Source organism: Metarhizium brunneum, chromosome 2, assembly GCF_013426205.1.
Source record: "Metarhizium brunneum chromosome 2, complete sequence".
NCBI classification, from domain to species: domain Eukaryota; kingdom Fungi; phylum Ascomycota; class Sordariomycetes; order Hypocreales; family Clavicipitaceae; genus Metarhizium; species Metarhizium brunneum.
The window spans coordinates 750,489-778,414 of NC_089423.1; the positions used below are offsets into that span (position 1 = coordinate 750,489).

The 27,926-nt window shown below is 52.8% G+C and overlaps 9 protein-coding genes across 9 annotated transcripts; 3 read left to right on the forward strand and 6 right to left on the reverse strand.

Annotated features, from left to right (window-relative positions):
* Nucleotides 1–363: 363 nt before the first annotated feature.
* On the reverse strand, nt 364–3,033 carry vpr_0 (Minor extracellular protease vpr; the record flags this gene model as incomplete). Its single annotated transcript, XM_014687655.1, has 2 exons — nt 364–2,877; nt 2,947–3,033. The coding sequence occupies 2 exons, from the start codon at nt 3,031–3,033 to the stop codon at nt 364–366; spliced, it is 2,601 nt and encodes an 866-aa protein (XP_014543141.1).
* A 1,467-nt stretch (nt 3,034–4,500) lies between these two features.
* Nucleotides 4,501–5,747, reverse strand: lplA (Lipoate-protein ligase A; the record flags this gene model as incomplete). The annotated part of the gene is made up of 2 exons (XM_014687656.1): nt 4,501–4,734; nt 4,788–5,747. The coding sequence occupies 2 exons, from the start codon at nt 5,745–5,747 to the stop codon at nt 4,501–4,503; spliced, it is 1,194 nt and encodes a 397-aa protein (XP_014543142.1).
* Nucleotides 5,748–6,378: 631 nt separating this feature from the next.
* ARO2 (Chorismate synthase) lies at nt 6,379–6,895 on the forward strand (the record flags this gene model as incomplete). Its single annotated transcript, XM_014687657.2, has 3 exons — nt 6,379–6,485; nt 6,560–6,693; nt 6,780–6,895. The coding sequence occupies 3 exons, from the start codon at nt 6,379–6,381 to the stop codon at nt 6,893–6,895; spliced, it is 357 nt and encodes a 118-aa protein (XP_014543143.2).
* Nucleotides 6,896–6,961: 66 nt separating this feature from the next.
* aro-2_0 (Chorismate synthase) lies at nt 6,962–7,299 on the forward strand (the record flags this gene model as incomplete). The annotated part of the gene is made up of 2 exons (XM_066130098.1): nt 6,962–7,087; nt 7,120–7,299. The coding sequence occupies 2 exons, from the start codon at nt 6,962–6,964 to the stop codon at nt 7,297–7,299; spliced, it is 306 nt and encodes a 101-aa protein (XP_065986390.1).
* Nucleotides 7,300–8,361: 1,062 nt separating this feature from the next.
* G6M90_00g032100 (uncharacterized protein) lies at nt 8,362–11,549 on the reverse strand (the record flags this gene model as incomplete). The annotated part of the gene is made up of 2 exons (XM_014687659.1): nt 8,362–11,251; nt 11,440–11,549. 2 exons carry the CDS (start codon nt 11,547–11,549, stop codon nt 8,362–8,364), a joined length of 3,000 nt encoding a protein of 999 aa, XP_014543145.1.
* A 2,910-nt stretch (nt 11,550–14,459) lies between these two features.
* ARA1 (L-arabinose-responsive transcription regulator ARA1) lies at nt 14,460–16,617 on the reverse strand (the record flags this gene model as incomplete). Its single annotated transcript, XM_066130099.1, has 6 exons — nt 14,460–15,290; nt 15,344–15,454; nt 15,516–16,310; nt 16,369–16,378; nt 16,444–16,456; nt 16,560–16,617. The coding sequence occupies 6 exons, from the start codon at nt 16,615–16,617 to the stop codon at nt 14,460–14,462; spliced, it is 1,818 nt and encodes a 605-aa protein (XP_065986223.1).
* A 2,683-nt stretch (nt 16,618–19,300) lies between these two features.
* G6M90_00g032120 (uncharacterized protein) lies at nt 19,301–20,710 on the reverse strand (the record flags this gene model as incomplete). Its single annotated transcript, XM_014687661.1, has 1 exon — nt 19,301–20,710. One exon carries the CDS (start codon nt 20,708–20,710, stop codon nt 19,301–19,303), a length of 1,410 nt encoding a protein of 469 aa, XP_014543147.1.
* A 645-nt stretch (nt 20,711–21,355) lies between these two features.
* On the forward strand, nt 21,356–22,814 carry G6M90_00g032130 (uncharacterized protein; the record flags this gene model as incomplete). Its single annotated transcript, XM_014687662.2, has 2 exons — nt 21,356–21,358; nt 21,444–22,814. The coding sequence occupies 2 exons, from the start codon at nt 21,356–21,358 to the stop codon at nt 22,812–22,814; spliced, it is 1,374 nt and encodes a 457-aa protein (XP_014543148.2).
* Nucleotides 22,815–24,135: 1,321 nt separating this feature from the next.
* Nucleotides 24,136–27,861, reverse strand: G6M90_00g032140 (uncharacterized protein; the record flags this gene model as incomplete). The annotated part of the gene is made up of 8 exons (XM_066130100.1): nt 24,136–24,376; nt 24,431–25,108; nt 25,161–26,658; nt 26,711–26,773; nt 26,824–27,010; nt 27,063–27,431; nt 27,497–27,725; nt 27,779–27,861. The coding sequence occupies 8 exons, from the start codon at nt 27,859–27,861 to the stop codon at nt 24,136–24,138; spliced, it is 3,348 nt and encodes a 1,115-aa protein (XP_065986256.1).
* Nucleotides 27,862–27,926: the final 65 nt, after the last annotated feature.

The following is a 27,926-nucleotide window of genomic DNA, read 5'->3' on the forward strand; positions in this document are numbered from 1 at the left end:
GAAACGAATGTACGCATGTCCATGATCCGAGACTCAACTTGATGAAATCTAAGTTTGATCCTCCTACGTTGCTCCCGTTGAGGTCCTTCACTTTGGACAATTCTACATCTACCCCGCATGTCTTGATTCTTGAAGGTGCGCTGAGCGGCCATCGCTCTTTTATATCTGTCAAGTGACGCCGGTGTCCAACATGGCATCTAGACGTGCGGACGGGCCCGGGCCATGCGCCCAACACGTCTTCTCCAAGGGGGAAAAGAGAAATCGATCAATTTGCAACAGTACACGAGCGCTGGGGGTTGTTTGTCTTGTCTACTACTCTATTCGTGACATCTACCTAGATCGTATTCCAAGTGCCGCGGCCCGTTAGTTGCGATACTTGATATAAAACGACTGCGTCCTGGCCACATCCCAGTCCTGCGTCTTGCTCTCGTCGCCGTAGATCCTGAGCGCCCTGGTTACGAACTGATACTTCCCTGCAGGCGCGTACCTGCCTGAGTCGAGCTTGCCGTCCCAGGACCACCAGCTGACGCCCCTTGGGTTCCAAAAGCTAGGGAACCCGGAGGGCTGGCCGATGGTCTTGATGCCCATGGTTTCGGTGGTGAGGTTCTTGGGCGGACACGTGGTCATGGGCACCACGTCGATTTTCACCTGGGACGACCCGAGCGCGAGGCCGACGTAGACTGCTGGAAGGACGTCGTCTGCGCCGGCACTCCCCGCGGCGGGAAGCAGGAACGTGGTGTTGTCGGGCGCCTTGACGTACTTCTTGGAGTCGTTGGAGTGGAAGATCCAGGACTGGTCGGAGGCAAGCACTGTCGAGTTGCGCAGGGAGTCGGTGAGGCCCTGGTACGGCATCGACAGGGACGAGCCGTCGGTCCCGTTGACGGTGATGTAGCCGGACCAGAGGGCGAGACGGGCGCCGTCAAGGCCGCCGGGTGGTGTGGCCACGACGTGCACTACTGCTTGCTCGCCGGGGGCGACGGTCACGCTGTCCTGCGAGAATGCAAGACTGGCGTAGGAGCCCGCTGCCTCGTTTGGGAAGGCCATTGGGTATACTGAGCCTTTTTGTAGAGTGTACATGGTCAGGGATGAGACTTGGCCGAGTCGATACGTTGCCGGGTTCTTGCCGGTATTAGTGATGGTGAGGTTAAGCTCGCGAACCCGATGGTCGGTGTCATTGAAAGAAAGGCTAGAGGGCGATAGGAGGGATGTCGTGTACGCGGCGTCGTAGGCTTGGACCATGCCGCCGCCTTGTTGGGCAGCCGGGGCAAGTCTGCTGTAGAACTGCTTGCCGTCATTGAATAGCTGCGGATTGGCGGTAGCAGAGAGAAGGTCATTTATGAGCCGAGGATCGCGCGTGCCTCTGACTTCTGAAACTAGGGCAATAATGGCAGCCGTGATAGGGCAGGACATGGAGGTACCAGACATGACGGCATAGCTGCCCTTGGCAACAGGGTATGTCGACAGGATGTTGCCTCCAGGGGCGCCGATTTGCGGTTTAAAATCCATTTCCCAAGTCGGGCCCCAAGAGGAAAAGAGGCTGATTGCGCCGCCGGTGACATTGTTGCCAACCTCGCTTGTAACAGACTGGGACTTGGAAAAGCTGACAAAGTCGACGTTGACTTTGGACCCGGCCTTGAGGCTCTTCACCCACGAAGCACCAATTTCAGGGGTGACCATGCCAGAGCCGTTCATGAGAGACGCAGAGTCATCAAGCGTGGGGGCAAAGTCGCCGGCAACGTTGTTATAAACAATTATGTACTTGGCTCCTTTGGCGGCTAGGTTGACAGCCTTGTCTGCAAAGAGACAGGTGCCACGACGGACAAGAACGATGTACTTGCCCAGATCAGGCGTGTTATCCGGCAGAGCAGTGCAAGCGTCATTGGCAATAGTGCTATCAAGACTGGTGGCATAGAGCGGCATGGAAACACCTTGGAGGGCCGGCGTTCCGGGAACATAGAGGAAGTCTGTTGCTTTGCCGCCATCGACGCTGTAGCCGGCATGGAAGTGCACAGAGGGCGTGAGAATGTTGTCGTACGACGCGACGGCGGTAACTCCCTTGCCGTTGGCAGCAGTACTGATGTAGAAGAGTCCATGATCGCCATCGTTGCCGGCCGAGATGGCGCAGGGGACGCCTTGTTCAACAATCCGAGAAACGGCGACGGCCCAGGGCTCTTCAGTCCAGCCGAGGGCCCCGACGATAGATGCGCTAATAATCTGAGCGCCATCTTCAAAAGCTTTATTAAAGGCGGAAATAAGAATGTCATTGCCAGCCAGGCCGTCACATCCAAATACACGATAGGCGCCAAGGGTGACATTAGGGGCCGCGCCAGTAAACCCATGGGGATTTGGCTGAGCAGCGACAATACCGGCAACGTGTGATCCGTGTCCGTTGCAGTCCATGGGGTCGTTGTCCGGCACCGGGGTGTTGGATCCAGTGTAGGCGTCGCCAACAAGATCGGTGCCAAATGACACGAGACAGCCCTTGCCGAAGCAATTGTTGCCCAGGGCAGGATGCGTGTAGTCGATGCCAGTATCGATAATGGCTACTTTTACGCCTTTTCCCGTGACTCCCCTGGCTCTAAGTTTGTCCACCTGAGTCATGACGTGAGGCGAGAAGGTGTCGGCCTTTATACCATCTCGGCTGGAGATCTTGCCGGCTTCTGGTGTTCCGACCACGCGAACATTGGACTCGGGCACGCCAAAGAGGTCAATTGGCCAGACGTTCTTGACCGCTGGCATTTGAGCAATCTTTTCTGCCTTTTTCTCGGCATTTTTAACATCGTGCAGCTGGATAGATACGCCCTTGAAAAGCTTGTAGTCAAGCTTCATGCGAGTGGTGGCTTCGTCGTTCAGAGCTCCGAGCACAGCTGAGGCGTCCTGAGCCCAGGTCAGACCACAATATCTTTTTCTGCGATAAATCAAGAACATGGTAGGAGAGCTACTTACATGGCCGTCTTGAAGTTCCACGATATATCCTCCGGGGACTCGAGCTGATGCGGCCAGAGCTGTCGCAGCGGCCGCAAGAAGCGACATGACGATTTCGAGCTTCACCATTACAACCTGGGTTGAAGCGGATCCCGGCAGTTGCGACAAAGACTGAATAAAACAACAGTACGAAAAGGTTGAAATAGCACTCCCCCCTCCACGGCAGCGCCGGCGAGAGCAGATATATACATTGCAGCCAAGGACGGCAAGGAAGCCGCATACAGTCGACGTCGCGTACAGCCGAATGCTCAGACCATTGTTATCTTTGCAATACCGCGAGCGACAAAGCTGACAAAGAGGATAGTTCAGGCCCCAGCCTGTTACCTAACCATGTCTACATATTTAGTCCGATTTGTGCTGCAGCAATGGTCTCCGATACCACCGCCATGGGCTGCTCGATGCGGAAGGTGAGCAAATACCCTGGCGATAATAGATTATAGATTGAGTGGGGTGTCGTCCAAATTCCCCATCATCAACTACTATGTACATACTACATAGTCCGGTGAAAACGCATGCAACTAACCATCTTGGGCCCTAAATGTCCATGCGGGGAACGCATGTACTCGACACAGATATCCTCTTCTATTTTCATTACCCAATTTTCGTCCCAGGCCGGCAGTAAGGAAACGGAATTGTAAATGAGATGGATCCTTGCCCGGCGGTGACGTCCCGGGACCAGCACACAAGGCCCAAGGTTCTCATTCTGCTGGCGGCTTCTTCCATGGTTCGGGCTTAGACATGCCGAGATGCTGATTTGCCGTTGTATCATTGAGCCTGCCACCTTCTGTATCGGCAGCGGAGAGAGATAATACCTTCGCACCTATTCATGGACAATGCAAACGGTGTTTGATACTGGAGCTGTATTCTAGAACTTGCAATTAGGTTGGCTCTGCACGAGGAATTCGCGGCACGACTGGGCTTTCAACGTACTTGACGGTGATGTCTGCCCCTGACTATTTTGCGCCCTTCTTCATCTCCTACTCTGTTTGGAATGGTACGTCGTATAGGCAGATCGGACTGTCCAGGCACCTTTGATTGACGCAGATAGCTTCCATGATAATTACGTTGAACAATTCACGCTGAGAATAGTTGGGGACGCGTATATGTGAGCTTTGCCGATATGCGGGAGTTTTAAAGACGTATGACTGCTGCGTTGGTAATTCCCGACTGCGTAGTTGATGTGGCTGCATTGGTATCACCGCACCCATACCAAGGTAATTGCGGCTGGTCGCCAAAGGCAAATTGCTACGTCCCAAAAGGCTTTGGTCGTTATAACCAGCAAATAAAGGGGACTACCCGATCGACTGTCGCAGTTAAACGCCACGCAGTATTTCGCACCTGTTCATGCGCTGCGTAGCCAGGGGAGACCATATTCCTAGGCCATTTACGAGGATGGCTGACCGTATGTTGTGCGCGGTGCTATGTCGCAAAGAAAATGATGTACCTATCCTACACGCTCTATGATTCAAGGACTCTATTGAATATCCGGCATGACAGCAACGGTTGCTGATTGTATTAGATGGCAGCAGGCGACGAGATTTGTGTAAATTCGGTGCCAAGAATTCGGTTCATCCAGCTTCCAACGTCGTAGGCATCTTTCCTTCCCAGGCCAGCCTGAAAAAGCTGCGTGTCCCAGTTGGATATGTCATGAAGAGAACGATTGATAAGCTGCTGTTCGCTAAAGTTTTGCTGCCCGCCAATGCTAAATCGTTCAATAATGCCATGTCTTGCTTCAAAGTGAAGTTTATGCTACCCTGGTGTCAGCTGGAGAAGTTGCTCTGAGATGTGTCTGTCCTGCTTACATCAAATGATAGTTCAGGCCGATGGCGAGGATCCTCCTCAAACGGATGAGTGCAAAATGTGAACCGCGGGGTTTGTCCATATATCCAATCCTTGGATCGCAGTTCTTCGTACCCACTGGCTATCCTTTGATCCTGAGATGCGCGACTGTCGAATTCTGTCTGCACGTCAAAGTCACCATACATTTTGGCAAACTCTCCGACAACCGCGTCCTTGAACACCTCGACATCCAAGTCCACATTCCTCACCGGACTCCGCACACTATCAACACCCCTGGCTTTCACAAAGGGCTCTGCCGGCGACCGAAGCATCCCCGAGATATTTGACAGATTGGGACTGCGAAGAAGACATGTACCGTGGTGCAAGGATCGCAAACGCGTCAGCTTGTACGCAGAGCCGGAGATTTTGAATGTGCTGTGAGCCGGCTTGCCATCTAATTGTACGTCCATGACGATGTCGTGCCGTTTGTTAACGCTCGTAGTTGGTCGTCCCAGTGACTTAAGCGCCCGAACTATCATTTCCGCATGTTTATCTCGATCAAACGCCTGCGGAGGGCAAATGACGCTGAAGTTGACATTGCCAAGGTCGTGAAACACTGTTCCACCACCAGAGCGCCTTCTAACAAGCTTGACCGCAGAGTCTTTCCATCCGATTTCGTCTGGGCGGTTCACAATTTGCGCAAGTCGCGATAGATTGACCTCCAGCCACGGATTCTGGTTCCGGCCAAAGACGACGCATGGCGAGTTAACGTAGAGCAATAAAATAGTCGACTCTGGCGGAGTTGTTTGCAGCAGTCTATGCTCGACGGAGAGGTTCAAGAGAGGATCATTGGACCTGGATATGTAGACTTGTGTCTTGTTGGCGTGGTGAGCGGCAGCCTCGACAGAGAAGAGGCGTGTCTGATGACATGTTGTCTTGAGGGCCGAGGTGAACCGCCTCATCGAAGGGCCCCAGCGAGACATGCCACCAATGATGTTGCGAGGACGAAGTGCTCAGCGAAGAAGCGCATTGAGGCGATGAGATGTTGTTCCGCGTCAAGGAGATATTACGAGACTTGAGCCACCAACCGCAAGCTGTTCACCAGACAGGATATGCCTGCCTGGAAAGGGGATCAAGGCAGTTGAACGGTGTATCGTCCCGGACCAGACTGAATTGAGGCCTGCAGGCTGACTTGTTTTACAAAGAGCGTGAGGGATCAGATCGACAATTTGGAGCTCAGTGAAGGAGTCTACACGAGCTTTTTTGGCTCTGGGTGTACATACGTACCTCCTGGACCCACACTTAATGGATAAATCTTTACCCTGGTATGAGGATGCTGCGTCATGTCCGTGGGGACTCCGTCGTGAAATTCAATTTACGAGGCCTCTGGTATGTTGCGAAACATTTTTTACCCTTGATGTGATCTAATTACCACATTGTTTTCCAAGCTTGAAAGTCAATTGCAATTGCTTCGCCAGCTCTATTATCCGTTCCAACGGCACGGCACCAGATTCATTGACCAGTCGCTCTTCGTCCTGCCCCTCCCCCGCCAAATCCCGAATTTCGCCAGTTGTCACCACCGAAATCGGCCCAGAGCAGTCAAAAAACATCCAGATGTCCGCTTTTTCTTCCTCCAATTCTCCTCACCATCCCACGAGACAAACCTCAACAGCATCAATCGCCCAGCATGTCCACCTTCGGACACTACTTCCGGTTACAACGTAAGCACATTCCATCCGCCCCTTCTCCTCCCCCCGTCCCGCCAATCCACCGCATCTGACACCGACATCTCCAGCGCTGGCGAGTCCCACGGCAAATCCGTCTCTTGCATCGTCGACAACTGCCCACCGGGCCTTGCCCTCGTCGAAGACGACATCCAGCCTCAGCTAAACCGCCGGCGACCAGGCCAATCGGCCATCACCACGCCGCGTAATGGAAAGGACAGAGTCACCATCCACTCCGGCACAGAATTTGGCCGCTCGGCACCTTGATCCTTCTGATGGTCCTTAACGAAGACCAGCGACCCAAGGACTATGGAAACAAGACCATTGACCTCTACCCGCGCCCCAGCCACGCCGACTGGACCTACATCGAGAAGCACGGCGTTAAGGCCAGCTCCGGCGGCGGCTAAAGCAGTGCGCGCGAGACCATCTCCCGCGTGGCCGCCAGCGCCGTAGCAGAGAAGTGGTTGAGGGACATGTACGGCGTGGAAATTGTCGCCTTTGTCACGTCGGTTGGCAATATCAAGCTCTTCGGCGATACGGACGCCATGAGCGCCGACCCCACGTTCCTCAGCCTAGCCGACACAATTACCCACGACAAGGTCGACGAGTTCCTGACGCCGAAGCCTCGAAGCGCATGGAGGTCCGCGTCGCCGGCCTGCGCGACCAAAACGACAGCACCGGCGGCACGGTAACGTACGCCCCCTCCGGCCTCGGCGAGCCGGCCTTTAACAAGCTCGAGGCCCTCATCGGCCACGCTATGCTCTCTATCCCCGCTGTCAAGGGCTTCGAGATCGGCCCCGGGCCGAAATAAGCGGTAGCAGGCACAGCGACCCCTTTATCCCCGCTCCCGCCCTCGACGCCGCCGCCCACAAGACGGGCATCCCCAGGTCTCGCCTGCACACCAAGACCAACAACTCAGGCGGCATCTTTAACGGCATGCCCATCTTCTTCCGCGTTGCCTGTAACCCCCCCGCGACCATCAGCCAAGACTAAACCACGGCCTTATATGACGCCACGGGCGAGGGGGTCTTGTCGGTAAAGGGCCACCACGACCCCTGTGTGGTGCCCCGTGCGGTGCCTATTATAGAGGGCATGGCGACCTTGGCTATTACTGACGCCGTCATGGCTCAGCATGCGAGGCAGATTGGCATCCAGATGGCCAAGCACAAGTAACGCCCGTGACGACTGGATACAAACATATACATGTGGAAAAAGACTATACGAGACGCAATCGAAACAAAGTTTAGGAGTTTACGGACGCATATGTCACTTGGTTTAGTTGAGTTAGATATCTGCAAAACAAGATTCGGCGCTGAGCCAGAAAATGGCTCCAAATATATTTTATTCTAGATAGCCGAGCCCAACAAGTTTTTGTATCAAAAAAAAGATCTTCTTCAAGCTGAATGCGTCGTAATGAACCTTGACACATGTACCGTATGCTGTGTGCGATGTTGCATGCTGAAGCACGCTAATGCTGCCGTGATGCAATAATTACTACGCCCAAACATTCCACTTGTCCTTCATTATACAAGACAAACCAACCAAAAGCCCGTATCCGTACAGTATTTCGTGTCCCAAGCCCAAGTCACAAGTCGCAAAAGTCCCCAGCGCAATTCCTCACTTTTTGTTGCTGTTGTCCCATGCCAGTCCCCAAGTCATAAAATACTATATATAGTCCAATGTGATACAATCAAGAAAGCAAAAATCCCAATGCCCCCACGCTGTAAACGCCACGCCAAACTGACCGAGGTGCCGTTTCTATACCCCATTCAAAGTATAATCAGGCTTCATCCAATACATCTTTAAAAACAAACGACAATTTTCGCAATTCTTCATAGCCAACTGGGTATGGGAAAACGACTCGGGTTGCTGGTTATTGACCAGTCTGATTTCCTTGCCCATTGTTAATGTCATGGTTCTCGAATAGGCCGAGGACATCACCATCACTCGGAATATACTCGAGCCATCCACTCATGAGATCTGGTTGTTGTAAGCCCAAAGCACCAATATCAATATCCTGGCTGTCGAATGTGATGCCATCCATGCTTCCATTTCCGAATGTCCAGGATGATTGATATGGCATGCCCTGTGCGTAATAAACACTATTGTTGGCCGTGCCCCCGCCGCGGCCTTGGGAGTTACCGTCTGCCAAATTGCTCGTTGGCGACGCAGTATATCCTTCATAGCTGGCAGAATGTTGGCTGACGGGGGTAAACCCGGAGGGCATGTAAACTTTTGATCCTTCGGCCCCAGGATCGGAGAAACCGTCGCTGGCCCCTGCAACATGGCTCTGGCCGGCTGCATTGGATAGAGTAGACGGCCTTCTAGCCCGAGTCCAGCGAGGCGAAGTAGTCGGCCCAGCTAGATTTGATGGTGGAACCGCTGGCGGATACATGCTACCTGGTTCCGCAGGCATACTTTGTCTGATAGGGTCGTAAAGCATATTTCCTGGAGGCGTGCTTGCTTGACGTTGTTGAACGCTCCGAGCGTGTTGATGAGGAGCATTACTCACGGGATGACCATTTGAGTTTTGGTACATCAAAGTCAGATTCGAGTTAGGTGAGTTCGCCGTGCCAGCCAAGCTCCAAGCAATGGGTGGCCCGCCAACTTTCGGAGAAGTCTGGGTCAAATGGCCAAAATCACCAGCAACTCCAGGCTGAAGAGGTGGCATCTTTGTGCTTTCGTACTCTTCAGAGGTATATGTCTCGCAATCCCAGATACCCTTGGCCTTCTGGTCCAGGGCCGTGAGAATGTATTTAACGCCTCCCCAATATGCATGCATCTGTTGCAACGAGTTATAGCAGCGCTGATAATTCTGGTTTGCTGCAGAAGCAAGAAGCGAGTGCCTGGAGTGCTTAGAGTTTGACGTCTTTGTCTGCGTGGCTGGACGCTTCGTCACCGCTGGGGGGGAGCTTTCTCTTGACGAGCCTTCAGACGCATTGGCACTTGATTCCATGAGAAAGGCGCATGCAGCAATGTAAATTGGCTGGCTGGTGAACGGGTTGCCAATGAAGCTTATTGGGTCTATGAGATCGGCAAATGACAATATGTCGCAAATTGTTTTCGCACTGCTCATGCTCAGCTCGCGACTGTCTGGAAGGAGTTGGTGCTCAGTCCACAGTCCCCCAAAAGGTGTCAACAGTGTGGGCTGGTGAAGGACAATAAACAGGGCGTGAAACCAAAAATGCAAAAGTATAAAGGTCGTCCCTTGCCTAAGGTTTAAATATGCTTTGAAGTTGCTGACATTGAACTGCAGCCGGGCATCCCAATTTTTGTACATCTTGGTAACCTCGTGTTCCATTGTAGCAAGTTTGCGCCATTTGTCCTCGGTGAGATCGCGGACATCGCGGATGTTATTTAGAATGTCGGACACTCGCCCGTACAAGTGGATGATTTCCAAAAGCACTGGAAAGAGCACCGGCCACCCGGTTTCAGGGTCGACCCTCGCGGCTGGAAAGGGCAGCTCGAAGTCGTCGTCCCGAAATGTGACTGGACGACCCGTACCCGAGGATATGACTCTGTCCAGGAAGAAGACGGCCCAAAACGTGTCGATGCGCTCTTGTTCCACTTCCTTTTGCTCGTCAAGGCTTAGGGCATCAGAGTCACTCGTCTTCCTATCCTCTGGACTCTCAGAATCTCCATTTCCCCGGCTTCTGTGTCTTGTGTACCATGGATCTTTCTCGCCTTGATATTGGATGCCGACCCTCTTCTGCAAGCCTAAATCCACCGCCATCCGAATGGCAAGGCCGAGATACATCCATAACGCGCTGTCTTGGTTGGCGCCGAAGCCCTCGTAAGCCATGAGAAGCAATGCCTGGACGGCTCCGACTGAGGGACAGGGAAACGTTTCTACAGTGGCATGTTTGGCTCGTTGTGCGAAAACCTGGCCCCTCTCCGTCCTAGGCATCTTGTCGTTCCCGCTAGTGAATTGAGAAATGTCGCAAAACCTGGCCCCAATGGCGCATATGGCATCAACGAGTATGGGCTCAACTCGCTTCTCCTTGACCATTTGTACAAACTTGGGTTTCTTCAGGAAGGGATAATTGCAGCCCAGGTGCAAGAAGAAGGTATCGACCAGAGACAGGATGACTGGGTGGACGGGCAGGTGACTACTGGGGTCATAAACCGGCATGTCCTCCACGGCAACATCACTACCCACGGCAATACTGCTTCCACGGAGGCCACTCGGATTTGACAATGGCGAGGCTGCGGACTGTGATCCTCCTGTAGACCTGCGCCTGTCTCGGACAGATACGACCATTTGTTTGAATCCAGGCACAATCGCAGTGGGACCGAAATATCGAAAATATGGCACTCGATGGTTGTAATTGCGGCGCAAAGTCGGTGAGCCTGGGGTGTCGTCGGAATTGGCTGAAGGGTGTGATGCGTGTTGTGTCGGAGAGATGGGAGGCTTAAGGGTGTCTAGTTCAGTGCGGGCGACGAGAGGTTTGCGATATGGGGATAAGGAGCCATGTTTCTTGGTTTCATGGCCGTTGACGATGACGACACTGTTGGTGGTTGGCGGTGTGGGTATAGCATCGGATTTCTCGTGCACCGTTTTCTTGCTGTCGTCCTCGGTTGGAATGTCATCCAATGGGATGTCATCGTCGTCAGCAGCAAGCTTAGCTTCAAGCGATTCTACAGGAACATCTTTTCGGCTATCTTCTGGATATCCCTGACACTGATGTCCATTTTTGGTGCATGTCGAACAGACCGGTCGCTCACCGGCGCATCTCGTCTTCCGTCGTCGGCAGGTCAAGCAACTGCAGTACTAGTTAGAGGATGGGACCATTTGGTTTGGACTCGAACAATATTCAGGGCATCCTGTGTTTTGAGGAATGGCGAGGCGCACGAGGGGTAGTTGGAAAGGACATGGCAGGCAGCATTGGGGGGAGGCTGGCGACGCAATGCAGAGTCGCAGAGGCTGAGACAAAGAGGACGATGGACTCACGCGGCGTTGATTCTGCGCCGCTTGGACGGCGGTTGGCCTTGATTGTTAACGAAGCGGATCTGGCGAGGCGGCGGAGGACCGGAATCCGTCTTGTTGAGCAGCGAGGTCATGGTTTGATTAGACCATGACCATGACGGTGAGGTGCGGTGTGAAGGTGTTTGTCGTTGTGGTGGCGTGGACGAGAGGGACACTGGGTGAAGCTCGCCTTTGTTTCGCGGGGAATGCTCGGGTTGGGCGTCGCGGGTCGGCCCAGTCGTGCTTCACGATACTAGGCGCAGGACGGGTCCCAAGGGAACAAAGGGGTGCGGCGCACAGATTTCAGACGAAGCCAGCGCAAAGCATAAATGGCAAGAGGGCGGAAGAGGGGGTGCTTAAACCGAGACGTCAGCGGACATGGTGGTGCCGTGGTGCTCAGCGCTGGGCAGAGGGCAGAGGACGACCACGGCAGTCGAACAAAGGAAGGCGGATGACAGACAGATGGCGGGCGCCGGATGGCGGACGGCTGATGGGAGAGGGATGATGAGGTGGTGGTTTTGTGGCGGCCTACATTGAAGACTGTTGGATGGCCTTTGTCGAGCTGGTCGGACAAGAAGCCCGAGGCGGAGACGCCCAGAAATTGCAGCTACAAAGGCCAAGACGACTTGACGGGACCTAGAGATGCGGACGTGCAATAGAGGCGTCTTCAGCTCCCGCGTGCCGCAAGAGCTGTTGGCTATTATTGTTTGGCCGAGGCGTTGGCGTGGACGTTGGCGTTGGCGCCGGCGCTGGCGTTCAATGATGGCGTTGACTGACAGCCCAGGTGCCAGCTTTGGAGAGAAGCTCAGAGTGCGCATGTGCTGCCGGGTGCCAGTCACGGCTCTGAGGTTGCAAGGGTCGCTCCTGGACATTGGGGGTCATGGAGCCCAGCCAACTTGCGAGGACGGGCGGAAGACCGGGGAAGGTGCAACCACAAGCGGGCCCAGGCGGGAGGCAGGGGTGTGTGGGCGGTGGGCGGTGGGCGGTGGGCCGGTCTGGTTGCTCCTGCCCTGGACTGCAAGCGACCAAGTACGCATGTCCCGTGTACCTACTGGCTCACCCGAGGGCTACATACGGTCGGCACGATACGCGAATACATGCACAAAGTAGCTCGATTGCCCTGCAATGTACACTGTACCCGTGCTGCAGACGCGCATCAAGACCTCTGGACGGATATTTCGAGGTGACTCGTCATTTTCTTCGCCATCAGCTTTCTAAAGTTGGCCACAATCACCCCCCCTCGACAAAACCCATCTCTCCAAAGGTTGCGGTTGGTACAGTCCCGAGACACATGCATTTTCTGCAAGTACATACCTACTTGCAGAAATGCACGTACATATTCATGAAGCCGAAAGCATGTATCGGACTGAGACAACCTCGCTGCCACTTCTGGTTGGTGCTGGCTGGGTTGACTCGACTCCGCCCAACCGCGCCGTTTGGTCCGCACATCCTTATTTTCAGCTCGACTCGACGACATCGACATATAATAGCACAAGACCGCCCAATGTGCGACTACCAGCACAAACTTTAAAGCATGCCGAGTCTTCCGATACCAGACAACCCTCTACTGTTCAGTTGCCTGTGAATAGCATCTCATGTCAAGGCTACAATACAGAATCAATCATCTACCCGTCTGGGACCATCCAACCAAGGCAACTTGATGTAGGGAATGCATCACGATGATCCCTGCGACATCCTGCGCCTCTTCATGGCTTTAGGACGGAGTCTAAACTGAGGAAAACCGGGGCAGTGCGGGCTCCAGCATCGGCGGAACGTTTGCTTGGCTTGTCGGCATTGTATTGTACGACAGGAAAAGATGCCGACTCCCTGGTTATGGCCAAGCTTCCCCAGTGACCCATCCATCTCGGGCCGGAAATCAGCGGGCCATACTCCGTAAAGTCCTCCGAGCTGTGAGGAAGGTTTACCTGTAACTTGGCCAAACTGTGGCTTTCTCCCACCCTGCATTCTTTCCTGGCTAATAGTTTGCAGATACGTACCTTTTTTCCCTCTCCTCCTTTACCATTCGCTCACTAGGCGGCTGTGGCAATCAAGTCATAGTGCGAGCAGGGGGTTCAAAGGTCTGTGTGTCTGGAGTGTAGCTTTAAACGTGTTACCAAAAGGAGAAAATCCTGGATGACGGTGCACCGTTTTTAAACCCAATAGTCTGCAACTTGTCTGCAAACGAAGGCAACTTCATTCAATGTAAGCATCTTTGCCAAATTCTTTGCGGGCATGCTTGCCTGTCCAGTTAGCTATACTCCGTATGACCCTCTACATCGATATACACTACCAGCCAACAGGAATTCTATGGTTTTGTCGACCAGAACCTGTGTTCACTTTGCGCATCAACATCGCTTGCATGATAGAGTCAGCATAGAATCGATTCACAATGCGAGGCCGCCAACAGTGAGAGGCAATCACCTCTCTCACAAGGGTAGGTAGTCCGGCAACGCAGACCGGCCTCTCGAGTATTCATACTAGCCGACTGGAGTCTCGACTAAAAGCTCCAAGAACTATGATGCGGCGGATGCCCGACAGGATGCCGCATCTAGGAAAATGAAGAGCTTGTTTTAGCGATACTGCAGTGCAATTTTGCCAGCAACAGGAGCCAAGTCATGTCACACCATAATACACGTGGTCCGTTGATTCTGTAATACAGTGCCATCAGAGGGATACGGCACGCCAGCGAAGTAGACTACGGAACAGGTTTTATTGTCAGACCACGGCAGAATACTAACTACTTTATTCAGTGACGAATCTGCTTCATTGCAGGGTTTCCGCTTGACATTGTGTCACCTAGGGACATGGCGGGATAAAGCACTCATTCATATTATTCCAAAGCCCTTTGTCTTTTGGTCTTTGGGTAGTCGGAATCGCTTGCCTTTGGCACCTGTTCTGGGAAACGTAGGCGGCTGTCTTTGCACAGTCTCGTCCCAAGTCTCCTCATCAAGCCAATTAGCAATTATCACGTCTTTTCTCATATCTACAGGGGAAACAAAGAGTTCTTATCCAAAAACGATGGCCATTCCCATGTCCTCGCTCACTCTTCGCCATAGATCCTTCTTACCCTGTCCTGGAGTGATGATCGCCTCTGGGCTGTGGTCATCGATCTTATCCGCCCGGTTCCAGACTTCTTGCACCACCTCCCAAGCCCTGTCGATATTTGCCATTCCCTGCCTTTGGCCAATGCCCCTAAAAGCTTTGCTGGCCAAATCTCTATCTGTTGGTTCAACAGCCTCACAGGACGCAACAAACAAGGGCCATAGCAGTGCACCCATAGGTCCTTCGTGTCTCACCGTCGCCTCACAGTGCACGAGGCTGATGGAGGTATGGCGCTGCACCGTTGGGTCACCTCTAGGAGAATCATAAATGGTCCGATGCAGGTACACCAGAGCCGAGTGCCTGTAGGCCAAGGCCGTATTGAAAATGCTTTGAAACTGACTCATTCTCGCCCCGAAACTGGCGGTTGATTGTTCAAGATTAGTCTGGGGATCACAGACTACTGGTAGCATCGGCTGCCATTCCTCGAGAGAAGATTCAACAGCGGCGCATTCCGCGCCGAATCTAGCACGCAGATCGGCAGTACCCGAGAAGTCACCACGAGATACTGATTCTTCCATACAGTTCTTTAGAGTAAGGAGACCCGATAGTCTGTGAATGACTGGCCATAGAGATGTGGCGAGGCCGAGCAACGCGTCCACGCTGACAGGTGGCGATGATGAGCCTTGTGAGTCGGTCTGCTCAAGGAGCCCCGTGAAACTGTCACAGCTTGGATGATCCGACACTGGCGCCGTACCAGATGACAAAGCTGCAATCACATCGTAAAATCGGAACGCCTGGTTGGACGAGTTAGGTATTTACCTCATGTTCTGATTTGCGGCGGACTTACTCGGTCTAAAAACAAACTGGTCTGGTCATTTCTAGTCGGTCCATTCCGCATGATCGCCATCGCCCCCTTTAAATGACCTTCGACCAGATTTGAACGCCGTCTTTGTACGAGCTATGATACTGTGAGTTGATCGATGACAAAACAACGACAAAAAAACGTTTATCGGACTCACCACCTCGTAGTACACTAGTAAAATAATGGTTGCCAGCAACTCATTCTTGTCTCCATTATTGCCCTTTCCTATGAGATTTGCCAGGTTACGAACGGCTTCATTGTGAAATTGAATACTCTTTTGGTCGTTCTCCATCATCTGAGCCCTGTTTCCTTCCAAGTGGGCGCTGGCGAGCGCGTAAATGGCACTCTTAACGGCCGGACTGTTGTGCGCAAGTGGAAGAACAAGTTGTTGGAATGGGTTTCCTTCATCTTCTCTCAAAACTATCAGATGGGAAAGGGTATTGCAAAAATGGTTCACAAGGACTCGGTGATGGTAGTCGTTGGAAAACTCCTCAAATGCAGGTGCACAGAACTCGAACAGCGGCGACGGGGTGGCTGCAGGCGCTGTGAGGGGGAGGGATGGGTTGTGACTGGACTTTGAATGGACAAGGAGGCTCCCAGGTAGGTGCTGGGTTCCATTCCTTAACAGAGGTAATGAATCATGGCCAAGGGGGCCCAGAGAATCGCGTCCACAGTCCTTTGATATGGACTCAGAGCTGTCCCACGGAACGGGGTGGTCTGTTTCGTGGGAGGTTGATGTCCCCGTCAACGCCAGCTGATGATCTGGCGTTGTCTGGACTGACACGCAGCTCTTGGAATCCCCAGGAAGTAGGGGGGATTCTTCATTTGATACTTTTTTGTTGGAAACCTCGATCTTGTGGCGCTGACGCGGCTTGACTGGTTCATACCGACACTCCTCGCCATGCTCCTGACATCTACTACAAGTTGGCCGAAGTTCATCACACTTCTTCTTCTATTGTACATCTTGTTAGTGGCACCAACGACATGACATGGCGAAGGCGGAATAATACCTTGTCTTTGCTGCGTCGAGTTAGCGATGAAGACTGGCCACGAAGTTGTCAAGACATGGAATGGAGAATGCTCACCAATAGTTGCAACCTGTGTCGAGTGTGGTGGGACAGCGATTAGCAGCGAAATTTTACGATGGCATAGAGCGGACTGACAGGCCGCTGCACAGCTCAAACCAACTCGTGAGACTCACCAGCCCGTGATCGCTTTCTGGGGACTTTGGGGGCAGCAAGCCTTGTGTACAGGAGCATCTTTTCGGCTGCGACGGCGGTGAAAAAAAGCGAAGTTGCACGGTAATTTTCGAAGTCGTTCAATCGAGGCAAAACGACCGACGCGGCAGTTGAGGGTGGCCTTGGCGACCCTCGCGACCCTTGCGATTCGCCTAGTTAATTTAAACCTGGTAATGCAGCGGCCTGCTGAGATTGAGTGAAACCAGCAGCCGAAATAGCGTCGTATCGAACGCTGGCCACTGGTTATGGAGTATGCTTTGGGCTGGACGAGTGAGACTTTCCACAACAGGCTGAGCCAACCACGATGGAATATGAATGGTTTCAAGAAGTTCTGGCCCGCCACAGGCAAACGTCGTCACGCGCCGTCATCTGACTACGGGGTTGCAGCTCAGCAAGGCCTCGGGGGGACAAGGCAGGACCCGATCTGTCAAGGATGAATGAAGCTTGGAAATATGGACGTCAGAAGGCCGTACTATCCTGGAGGCGGAGGAGGCAGGCCCGTGGCTCTCCAAGGTGAAAGGTGGCGCTGGACTTGGTCTCCTCGTCCACTCAACATCGTGACATTGCGTTGAATTGCTTGCAGGCCCTGGCCCTGTCGGCATTGTCAGACGAGGAGAAAGGTCCACTTACACAACCCGACGCAAGGAGGAGAATCAACGCTTTGTGCGAACCATAGCCCCGAGGCCCTCTCGTGCATGAAACTAGAATTAAAACAGGCATGGTTCACCGACCTGGCGTCCCTGGTTGTATGTATTCGCTGAAGCTTCTCGGGTGGAGAGACTGGGTTACACTGCGGGGATCCCCTGATATCTCTCAGCCAAGAATACTACCATCTTGTTGAAGGGCGCCAAGGTCTTTGGCATGAACCCATCATCCGAAGTATAACGTACATACATAGTATTACATGCAGAGCTGTGGCGGGATGGTGATGGCACTGGGAGGTTTCGGGTATTTTGGAAGGAAGGCATGGAACTTTCTGAAGCCCCCGGACTCCGGCCCTCACCACGAGCCAACTGATGCGGCAGATTGTCCGGAGGCGACAGATGCAAGATGATCAACAGCGGCTCGTACGGCTTGTGGAGTCGGCCACGTTGGCATCCAGGAACGATACCGGCGTCACCAAGAGGCCTTTGGAAGCGGTCTCTCCCCCAGCTTGTGAGGCGGGCTTGTCATGTTGTATCACAAGCATTCTACGGAGTATTGCATGAGGCTCATATTTTCCCATGTTATCGGGCTCTCCTTGCTACCTCATACTACAACGCTACCCTTTGTCCAGCAAATGCGATTGGCAAGCCATGGTCTCGTGTCGCCTGACGAGCAGTCGGCTGCCGTCACCAACGTGCGTCTTGCCCTACCCGTCGGACGATACTAGTGCGTGGCGTACAGAGTAGGCATGCAACCAGACGCAACTTATCGCTTATCGAAATCATCAATTGCCGACAAGACACGGCGCATTTGCCGCCGGGCGCCCCTCGCTGCCATGTTTGGCTGTTTCTCATCAAACCAACCGCCGTGATGGATGGACGGCTGCTCACGCAATCATCTCCACAACCAACATGTTTCGGGAGCCCAGCCGAGAGGATCAAGTTTCCCCAGATTCGCTACAGGCAGGCCAGGAAATGAGATGTTACTATCCGAACGTGGTCTCACCAACGGTCAATGTGCCCGCATCACAACCTGTGGCCAATAGGCTTTTCATTCCGACCGGAAATGAATACAATCATACATGTTCTTCTCTGCAGGAAATACAAGCGTTTGCTTGCAACCGAGCTCGATCCGGTCCACCTGCCCTTTTCCCTTCTGGCCGTCTCCAGCCAATGTGCCGTGCATGAGGCAGCCCTGCAAGTGACACGGATATCGGCGATATCGCTCGTTATGCTTCGGATTCGTATCGACCGATACGCAGAGACTTTACGCCTCCACTAGGACCAAACTAGTAGTTCGGCTTGCAACATTCTGCCCCAGCCCTGATTACGCTAGTTTTGTCGCCGTGCCACCTGGAATATTCTCTCCTTGCGCAGCTTCGATCTGGATCAACACGGGAACAAGAACCATCGGCGTCGATGCCTAGGTTTGTAAGGGCCGCGGGAATGACGCCTGACGGGGCATGTGGCATGTGCCATTGTGTCATGGTGCGCTCTGGGGCGGGTATTGCGGATGGAATGACCGGCAGTATTTTATCCGTCGTTTTTATTTCTCGAGTCGAGTTTGTACGAGGGAGAATATTGAACGTGCCCATCACACGCCTTGTCCCGCACGGAGCATGGTCTTGTGATGAGGAAGATGGACTACCCTGTATACCTGCCTTGTATCCTGAGCAGAGCATTTCCACATGTAGTTTTTGTAGTTTTGTAATATTTCATTTTTTTTATCATAAATAATATTAAATATAATAAAGTACTTATATAATTATAAATTTTATAAATAACTAGTATTAATTTATATTTTACGCTTGCACGATACTTGTATTATGCGTGTAATTTTATTTAACTACAGTGCGAAACAACCAAAAATTAATATTATAAGCTAATATAAAAAAATAGGTTTTTAATACCCAGTCACCCCCGCAGTCCATCATGACTTGGGCATCCTCAAGCTCAATCTACTCACCCGGCTTACCTTGCAGCATTGTGAGCACAACGCGGAGCACATCTCCCAAAGCCAATATTCTTCCACCGCAAGGGCCAAGTCACCGTTTATTAGCCTAGTCCATCTTCACCAGGTCATCCGGCCTCCACGTCTGGTCAAAGAAGTCCACGCCAGGGCCATAAAGACGGAGGGTAACCAAAAAGTTGAGGCCGTCGACCGTCTGTATCCAGTTGGTGTCGGCAGCCTCAGCGGGCTTGCCCGGCCCGAAATACACATCGACCGACGCGTCGTCGTTGGCCTTGACCGCGCCGAGCCCGTTGACCGAGGGCAGGAGCTGCTCGGCGGCCGTCATCGTCCCGTCCGTCACATTGTACGCCGTGACGGCCCAGAACAGCTCGGCAGGCGGGTTCGGCGGAAGGCGAAGCCTGTACGAGCTCGAGCCGTCGAGGAACTCGCCCGCGGCGTCGCGAGTCGTAAACGGGTACTTGGAGCCGCCGTCGACGGTGCGCATCACCATGGCCGGAGACGAGGCATACGCGACCTGGAAGTAGGACGCTCGCTGGGCGACGTCGAGGTAGCTGTCTTGCATCCATTCCGCCGTGGCGCAGGCCCAGGTGTTCTGATACTGGCGATCAGGGTAATACAGATCGCGCTTGTCCGGTCGTCCGAGCTGGCGGGCTGCCAGTACCATCCGCGGTGCCGTGGCCACAGCGTTTTGGAGAGCTGCGCTCTGCGTATCGTTTGGTTGGAAGGGGGCGTCTTTGGCGATGCCGATGGCGGCGAGGAGGCCGCGCGTGATGGGGTCGATGGCGGCCACCGGCTCGTAGTCGACAAAGGCCTTGAGTTTTGTCCAGTACGAATTGTCGACGGGATACATCATGTTTATGCGTATGCCGCTGGCGTTTGGGAATTCCATGGGCTTGACGTCCTTTTCCGCCGTCCGGAGCGGATAGACGCGGGTCTGCTCGGCAGTTTCCACGGCCGGCGCCGGGTCTGGACCGTGCTCGCCCCGGGGCATCATGGTGCGGAAGAAGAGGAAGACGTTGTTCGTCGGCGACCGGAAGGAGAAGTAGCCCCTGGGGACCTGTTGGTCGTATCCTGGCGGCAGGAGCAGGTAGAGACCGCCGTTGGCGCCGTCGGGGCCGGTCGCGCCCACGTCGGTGATGGTCCGCTGGTAAAAGTCGGTAAACATGCCCATGACGTTGGGCGGCGCTGCGACGACGAGCGGGCCGTCCTGCTTCAGGTCCAGGTAGCTCATGGAGTAGATGACGTCGGCGTTGGGTGTTGGAACCCAGGCGCGGCTGTCCATGCGATCCTTCCAGATGGGGAGGACATTGTACCCGGATCCAAACTGGGCCTCGGACCCGTCGCGGAGGCCGATGACGTTGAGGATGGGAATGGTCAGGATATAGGCCTGCACGGCATTTTGGTAGTAGAGTTGGTCACGGAGCGATTCCGCCTCCCTGTGCGGCAGCCAGTTGCCCTGGTTGATTTGCTTCATCAACGGTGAAAGTTGGTCGGCCATGTTGAGCGCAGATGGAGGAAAGGCTTGGGGTTAGATAGTAATGGTGGGATAGGAGAAAGGAGGAGATTGAGTAAAAATATCCTAGTAAATATGTGTTTCACTACGCTTTCGCCTCTTAGGGCTCATGGATAAAATCGTCTTGGTAATACGTTATTTATACACGAGGCCATGGCCGATGCGTAATGAAACACTCGGAAAAACTACAAAAGGGCCAGAAGGTGCCTCTCGTTTACAGGTTACAAGAAGAGTCTGGTAGTTATTGCAGGAAGGAAAAGCAATTCTCGTGAGGGGTAGCCTAGGTTTTGTTATATTCAGCAGAATAAAATATGATAATATGCTTTATACGACACACTGCTGTAACGAAGCGGTACATTTTGTTCAACTATTGGACGCCACGCATCTGCAGGTAAATAAATATGCAGATACTATCAAATAGGTTGCACTCGGTGTAGGCCTCGGCCATGGCCTCAATCACGTATCCTGACTCTCCCACGAGGATAAAATCGCCATCATTTCCTTGACGTTGACAGCATTTGCTTTCTCGTCGATGTGCGCAAGTAAGCTTGAAGCACTCATTCTCTGCCATCATCGAAGCCCATCCTTCCTCACTCATCAGCCTTGACTCCTACACCCCCCAAACTGACAATGGTGAGTGCCGGCACGAACAGGTTCCCCTGCCACCAGACTGTAAACGGCCTTTCTCGTCGCAGCCACAACTAATGCCGCTTCCAAGGGACCCGTAGGTGTGACGCCGCCTGCTCCGGGCATCGTCATGACGCCCAGCTATGCCCGAGCGATTGCGCAGATGGCCTACATCTGGGGCTGGCCGATGGTCAACATGCTCAACCGTGCGGCCAGCGTCACGCAAGCGCCGCAGCCGGCGCTGCTCAACGGCGTCTTGCCCGTGGCGCCGTACGGCCAAATCGGCATGCTGCACGACTACATCGAGCCGGCCGAGACGTTTGTGACGTGCCCCAACCAGGACGTCGTCTACGGGCTCGGCTACTTCGCGCTCGACGAGCAGCCCGTCATCGCGCAGGTGCCCGACTTTGGCGACCGCTTCTGGGTGTACGCGCTCTACGACGCACGCACCGACCAGTTCGGCCAGCTCGGCAAGCCCTACAACACCAAGCCCGGCTTCTACCTGCTGGCCGGCCCGAGGTGGAGCGGCCTGAAGCCCGACGGCGTCCGCGAGGTCATTCGGTGCCCGACGCCGCTCGCCAACGCCATCCCGCGCATCTTCCAGGATGACACGCCCGAGGACAAGGCCGCCATCCAGGCGGTAATCAACAGCGTCGTCTTTTATCCGCTCGAGGACTTCACCGGCGCCATGAAGACGATCGACTGGGCCCACGTCGAGGACATTCCCGGCCCGGGAGGCGACGCCAGCGGCGAGACCAAGTGGGTGGTGCCTCAAAAATTCTTTGACCAGCTCCCCGACGTGCTCAACACCGTCGAGCCGCTGCCAGGCGAAGACGCGCTGTACGGCCAGTTCCGCCTGCTGCTCGATTCCGCGGCCAAGGACCCCGAGCTGAAAAAGGTCGTGGTCGCGACCGCGGTCGAGGCCGAGGACACCATCATCCGCCCCTTCTTCGAGTGGAAGCACAACGGGCGTCCGGCCGGCAACGGCTGGAATCGCTCGACCAACAACGCGCAGTTTGGCGTCGACTACTTCGACCGCACGGGCACCTCCAAGTCCAACATGTTCGACAACCGGCCCACGGAGACGCAGTACTTCTACACCGACTCTGACGGCGCGGGCGGCGAGCTCGACGGCAGTGGCAGCTACGAAATCTTGTTTGCGGCGGGACAAGAGCCTCCCGTCGACGGCTTCTGGTCGCTGACGCTCTACAACGACAAGCACCTGTTCCACGCAAACGACCTCGCGCGCTACTCGCTCGGCACCAAGAACAAGACGCTGCGGCGCGACGCCGACGGCTCGCTGACCCTCTACGCGGGCGCCAGGTCGCCGGGCGCCGACAGGGAGAGCAACTGGCTGCCGGCCCCGGATGGCCGCTTCTCGCTCTACATACGCGCCTACTGGGGCCGGGAGGCCATTCTCGACGGCTCCTGGACGCCGCCTGTCGTTGCAAAAGTCGAGTGACGGGGGACAGCGGGCGTTGAAAAAGTTGAGCGGCAAACGTTGAACGAGGCCAATATTTCGGGAGGAAAAACCAGACTTTTTTGGTCGTGAAAATCTCTCACTATAATTATTCTGCTAGTCGTTAATATTAGGGCTTATTGACAGCCGTCTATGCGCACGAGTGAGTGAGCCTGTGCATTGTCACCGACTTGCATATTGACACTGTGAAATCTATAAGCGACCAGACGCAACCGGCAAGAGCTTCCGAGACAGCGAGGAGATTTGTTATAAAGGAGGAAGATGATCATCTCAGGCCTGTCATCGGGACCGACCTTGTTCATCCGTCGACTCATCGGTTCGCTCAAGTACGCTGAACATGATTGAGCTTTAGGGACAAAGCTGAATGCTCTTTCTGCTGCATGGTATCAGAGATGGAATGATGGCGCTAACAAGGCAACCGACTCATGGTCATTCCTGTAGGAGTAGCCTTATTATAAGGTCTTTTATTAGATAAATTACTTTATTGTTCTTGTTAAAGATGAAATCTCATGCATTGTGTGCATTATAGGATAATTTCCTGCCTCGGGCAGAGTCTCGCCCATGTGTGTGATAGCTATAGCGGGCATTTTAAAAAGTATAATTTATTTATAAAATTTATTTATTACCTTTACTATTTTTATAAGCTTATAAAAATAAGAAAAGCGTATAAATAAAGCTATTAAAAGGCAACCTAGTATAAAAAGTATAATAATTTTTAGTAGTTTATAAATACCTTAATATAAAATCTTGGCTTTTTAATACTACTTAAATAGTTATTAATATTAGGAGAATACTTTACCTTCTTGGAAAAAAAGCTGTATATTATTATTACTTATAGTCTATTATACTTTTACCTTCAGAAACACGACTTATAGTAAACGGGTTTACGGACACAACGACCATGGTTTTCTCCCTAACAGGTCGTATATTCTGTTTATTAACATCAGGTGTTTGTAATCTGAGCCGGCGATAGGTCAAGTTCCTCTTCCAGTTTGAGAAGGAAGCTGTCTTCCCCTTCCGTGAACTTGCCCTCGTGTCATGTCGTCGCCTAACACCCCTGGCAGTGCCGGTATACGACTTGTGACCTCTCCTAGACTTCTCGCATGCTGCGTGACTGCTTTTACACCGTCGACATTGTTGGTTGAGCGTGGCATTGCCGGTTGGAGCAGACTTCGTAGCTGATGCTCACTTGTCCAAGTATTGGGATGATTCGGTTTCACTAGAACGAATACTAATTACAGTCCGTCACTCGCATGCTTTCAGCACCAAAAAAAAAAAAAAAAAAAGAGGCTTAGAAGGCTCATCAACGAGCCCAAAAGGCAACAAGTTCGTCAAAGTCGCACATCGTCAAGCTCGTCACATCACGATCATCCTTGGTAATCTCCTTCCTCAAGCGACAAGCAACTCTTAGAGCAATAGAAGCCTTTTGCGTCTTACCTGTCGCCTCGAACAATTTGCCCTTCATGAAAGTAGTGCGAGCAATCTCGTTCTTGTGTGCACTTGGATCAACAGACCAAATGTCTAGTGCCTCATTGATCATGGCACTAAAGGAGGTCAGACAAACGTCTAGCTCAGTGACTGAAGGTGGCAGCACTTACATCGCCTCTTCGCTCCGACCCAAGCGTAGAAAGTGTTCGGCAATTTTGTGGGCGACATTTGCAGTGTAGAAATCTCTGTCACCCACCGTCGCGCGCATGTGGCGCCACGCTCTCTGGTGGTAATCAAAACTCTCGTCCCATTGATTTTGCGCGGCACCGAGGTTGCCAAGTGCATAAAAAATCAGACCAGTCCGGACAGATTCCCTATCTTCTTTGCCCAAAGCCTTTTCTCTCCCCGCTAAGCTATCCAGGAGAAGCGTGCTGCACTCTTCAAACTTGCCTTGCGCGAGAAGGGCCCAGCTCAGATTGACCTCACCCGAGCGCGGAATGTAGTTGCCGAGACATTTGCGTATCTGCAGCGCCTCCTTAAGATCGGCTTCGCCCTCTTCGTATCGTCTATCCTGAATGCGTGAGATTCCTCGCTCTGCGTAGGCGAGGTATAATCTCTCGTCTGCAACGCCCAGCTCTCTGCAGATTTTGGAAACTAGGTCGAGAGAACGTTCTTTATGAATGCGGCTTGCATCGAAGTCGCTCGCATCCATGGCGATTGCTCCTAGGCAGAAATGGATGTCTGCAAGCAGGGAATCCCGATCAGCGTGTGTTGAGGCATCGCAGATACTGTGAGCGGTTTCGAAGAACCCATCAAACTGCTTTGTTCGTCCTCGCTCTTTTTGGTACCTGGTAACATTAGACTATATAGCAAGGAATGGCTCGACTATGGGATACGTGCCATGCAGCCTCATTAAGTAGCTTTGCAAAGAGTAAACTGGTGGCCTCGGGAACATTTGTAATGGCTGACCACAGCTGATGTGTCCTTAAAATGTGCGGGTAAATGGCTGCACAAGGAGGCCACCTTGCAACATGTAATCTGCCGCCGGTTGATTTTGGCAGGGGTAACTCTGGCTCCTTTGATGGCTTGGGCATAGCCGCTGGCCAGTTAGCCCACAGCATTCGTACGACTTGGTCGAATATGAGCCGTTTCTTCGTTGCATCCATTGTTGCAATGACTGCATCTTGCACAATGCGATGGACCGTTAACTGCTGCTTTGTCTTATCTCGTTGGACCAGAGATGATTGCAAGAGGTCAGCTCGGGCCTCAATGTAGCTACTCTTCTTGAATTGTGCGCCCTCGGAAAACAAATTTGCCGACACTTCCATCAACAAGTCTTCTCCAATGACATCTGGATCAAGAAATGAAACTAGCTCCAATAGCTGTCGAGCTTGAGGCTTCAGCTTTTCTAATGCCCAAACAGTGGAGAGAGAGTGACGATATGTGACCAAATTGGTGTCAAACTTTGTCTCATAAAGATTGGCATGTTCTTCATGGTCTGCGTACAGCTCGAGGAACTCTGACAAGGTGAGGTCTTGTCGACGGATGATACCGGCCATCTGGGAAATGGCCAGAGGGACTCCACCAAGGGCATCGGAGATTTGTCGCGCTGTGTTGTCCTCCGGCTCATTGAAGATGTTGGTGAGTTGGCTGAATAGGGTCATGCTGTCTTGCTGTGAAAGTGGGCCGAGATCCAGGCCTGAAGGTCTTCTTGTGAAGATGCTTTTAGCCAATGGGTCGCGGCTAGTGATGAGAATTGATCCAGTTCCCTGAGGCCAGTAGTCCGCCAGGATCATTGGGTCATCTGCATTGTCGAATATGAGCAGCCAGGTCGCTTCTGAACTAGCTTGACCCGGCTGAACAATATCATCCGACGCCAATAAATGCTTTCGAGAGTTAGAAAGCCATCCTTTTACAATTTCTCTGCTGACAACCTGACTCTTGCACTCGGATGGATCTTCGAGTCCTAGTGTCAGCGAAATTTGTTGGTATTGTTGGTCAAGTTTCGCGATCTCATCAGCCACGACCCAAAATACTGCATCAAACGAAGCCCTGTGACGTCGGGAGAATTCGCGGGCTATTTCCGTCTTTCCAATCCCCCCAAATCCGCAAAGTGCAAATTGCCGTAGAGCGGTGCTCGACCCTGTCACTATGTCCTTCGAAGGCAAGAGCTCGCCCGCAAGACGCTCCAAGATATCTTCACGGCCACAAAAATCTTGATTTGCCGATTGCGTATTGAGAAGAAAGCAAGGTAGGTGAAGGAATCTCCGAATCTCTGTGTTTGGCTTGGTAGGATATACTAGTTCAAACCCCGAAAGGGATGTCCCTTCTGTTGCTCTGTTCGAAGGCCAATCTGTTGCTTTGTTCGATGGCCATTCGGTGAGCTCCAGTTGCTCAACTACTTAATTTCAGTGCGATAACCTGGTGCCAATCAAGGATGCCAGACCCACCTTGAAGTGGTAGTTCGCTCATTGTCGGCGAGTAAGCGCTCATCGTTGCATATTGATATTCCTCTAAAGCCATTAGTACCAGTAAGCAGCCTCCCGATAACTTTATAACCTACGGTCCTCGAGTCGAAGTGCAACAAGACGCACAGCGTCGATTAAAGTCTCGTAAACGAACCTGTTGAACTTGGGCAAGCCTTCACCGCCAACGCTCTTGGTGAAAATACACGTATCGTTGTGGTTGAGATTGAGGCCAATAACTGTTTCCATTGGCGCATAGGTCGAACAAGCTTCGCGGTTGACCAACTAGCTTCTGAGTCAGCATTTATAGCTCAGAGAAGAGTTGCAGACCAACTACTTGGTACTTTGGGCGCAATGGTGTTGAACTGTTTTTCGATTCTCTCAGCTCATAAACGGATAGTATGGGGGTACGGAACGAGATTCCCTCGAATCTATCTGCGAGGTCGAGTAAAATAGCACCTTCCTGCTCAATATTCTCATTTGGAATTTTTAGGTTCTTTCCGGTGGTTGTTTCCAAGATATCTCGAAATCGTATGAAGCACGTGGTCTTATCGCCATAGCGATGCGGAGTGCTTAGGAAGATAACGCCAGCTATGGCGTTGACAATTGATCCATAACGATTAAACTGTTTGTTAGCGACGCATAAAGCCTGTTTGACTATAATGCCACCCAAGCTGTGGCAGACTATTATGATTGGCTTGGCCGTCTAGGAAAGGTACGTCAGTAAGCATGCGGACGGCTCGAGGGAAGGATCCCTAGACTATTCCATACCAGATCCGAGTCTGACTGTGATCGCGTATCACCCAACTTTTGAAGAAGGTCGTAACCTGTCATCAAAAGCGACTCCCATGATGGCATGGTGCCCACAAACGGCGAAGCATATTGGAATGTCAGGATGCGTGCCCCAGCACCGGAGCCGGGTAAGCTGGCGAGCCATTCTTGGTTTGCGAACGGCCAGTTCTCCGGGGATGTCGTACCGATGCCAGGCACGAGGACAATGCTAAATTTGTGGGTAAGCGACGATAGAGTTGAGCGAGGCGGTACGTTTCTTACTCGACACCATCCTGAGAATTATCACGTGGATTCGTCAGGATTTGAAGGTGACAGGCAGCCGCCAAGCTCGCGGATGTGGCCATTACTGCAGACTTGCAAAAGCAGGACGTTCTAGTCGAGAGCAGACTGATACTAGAACTGAATAGCT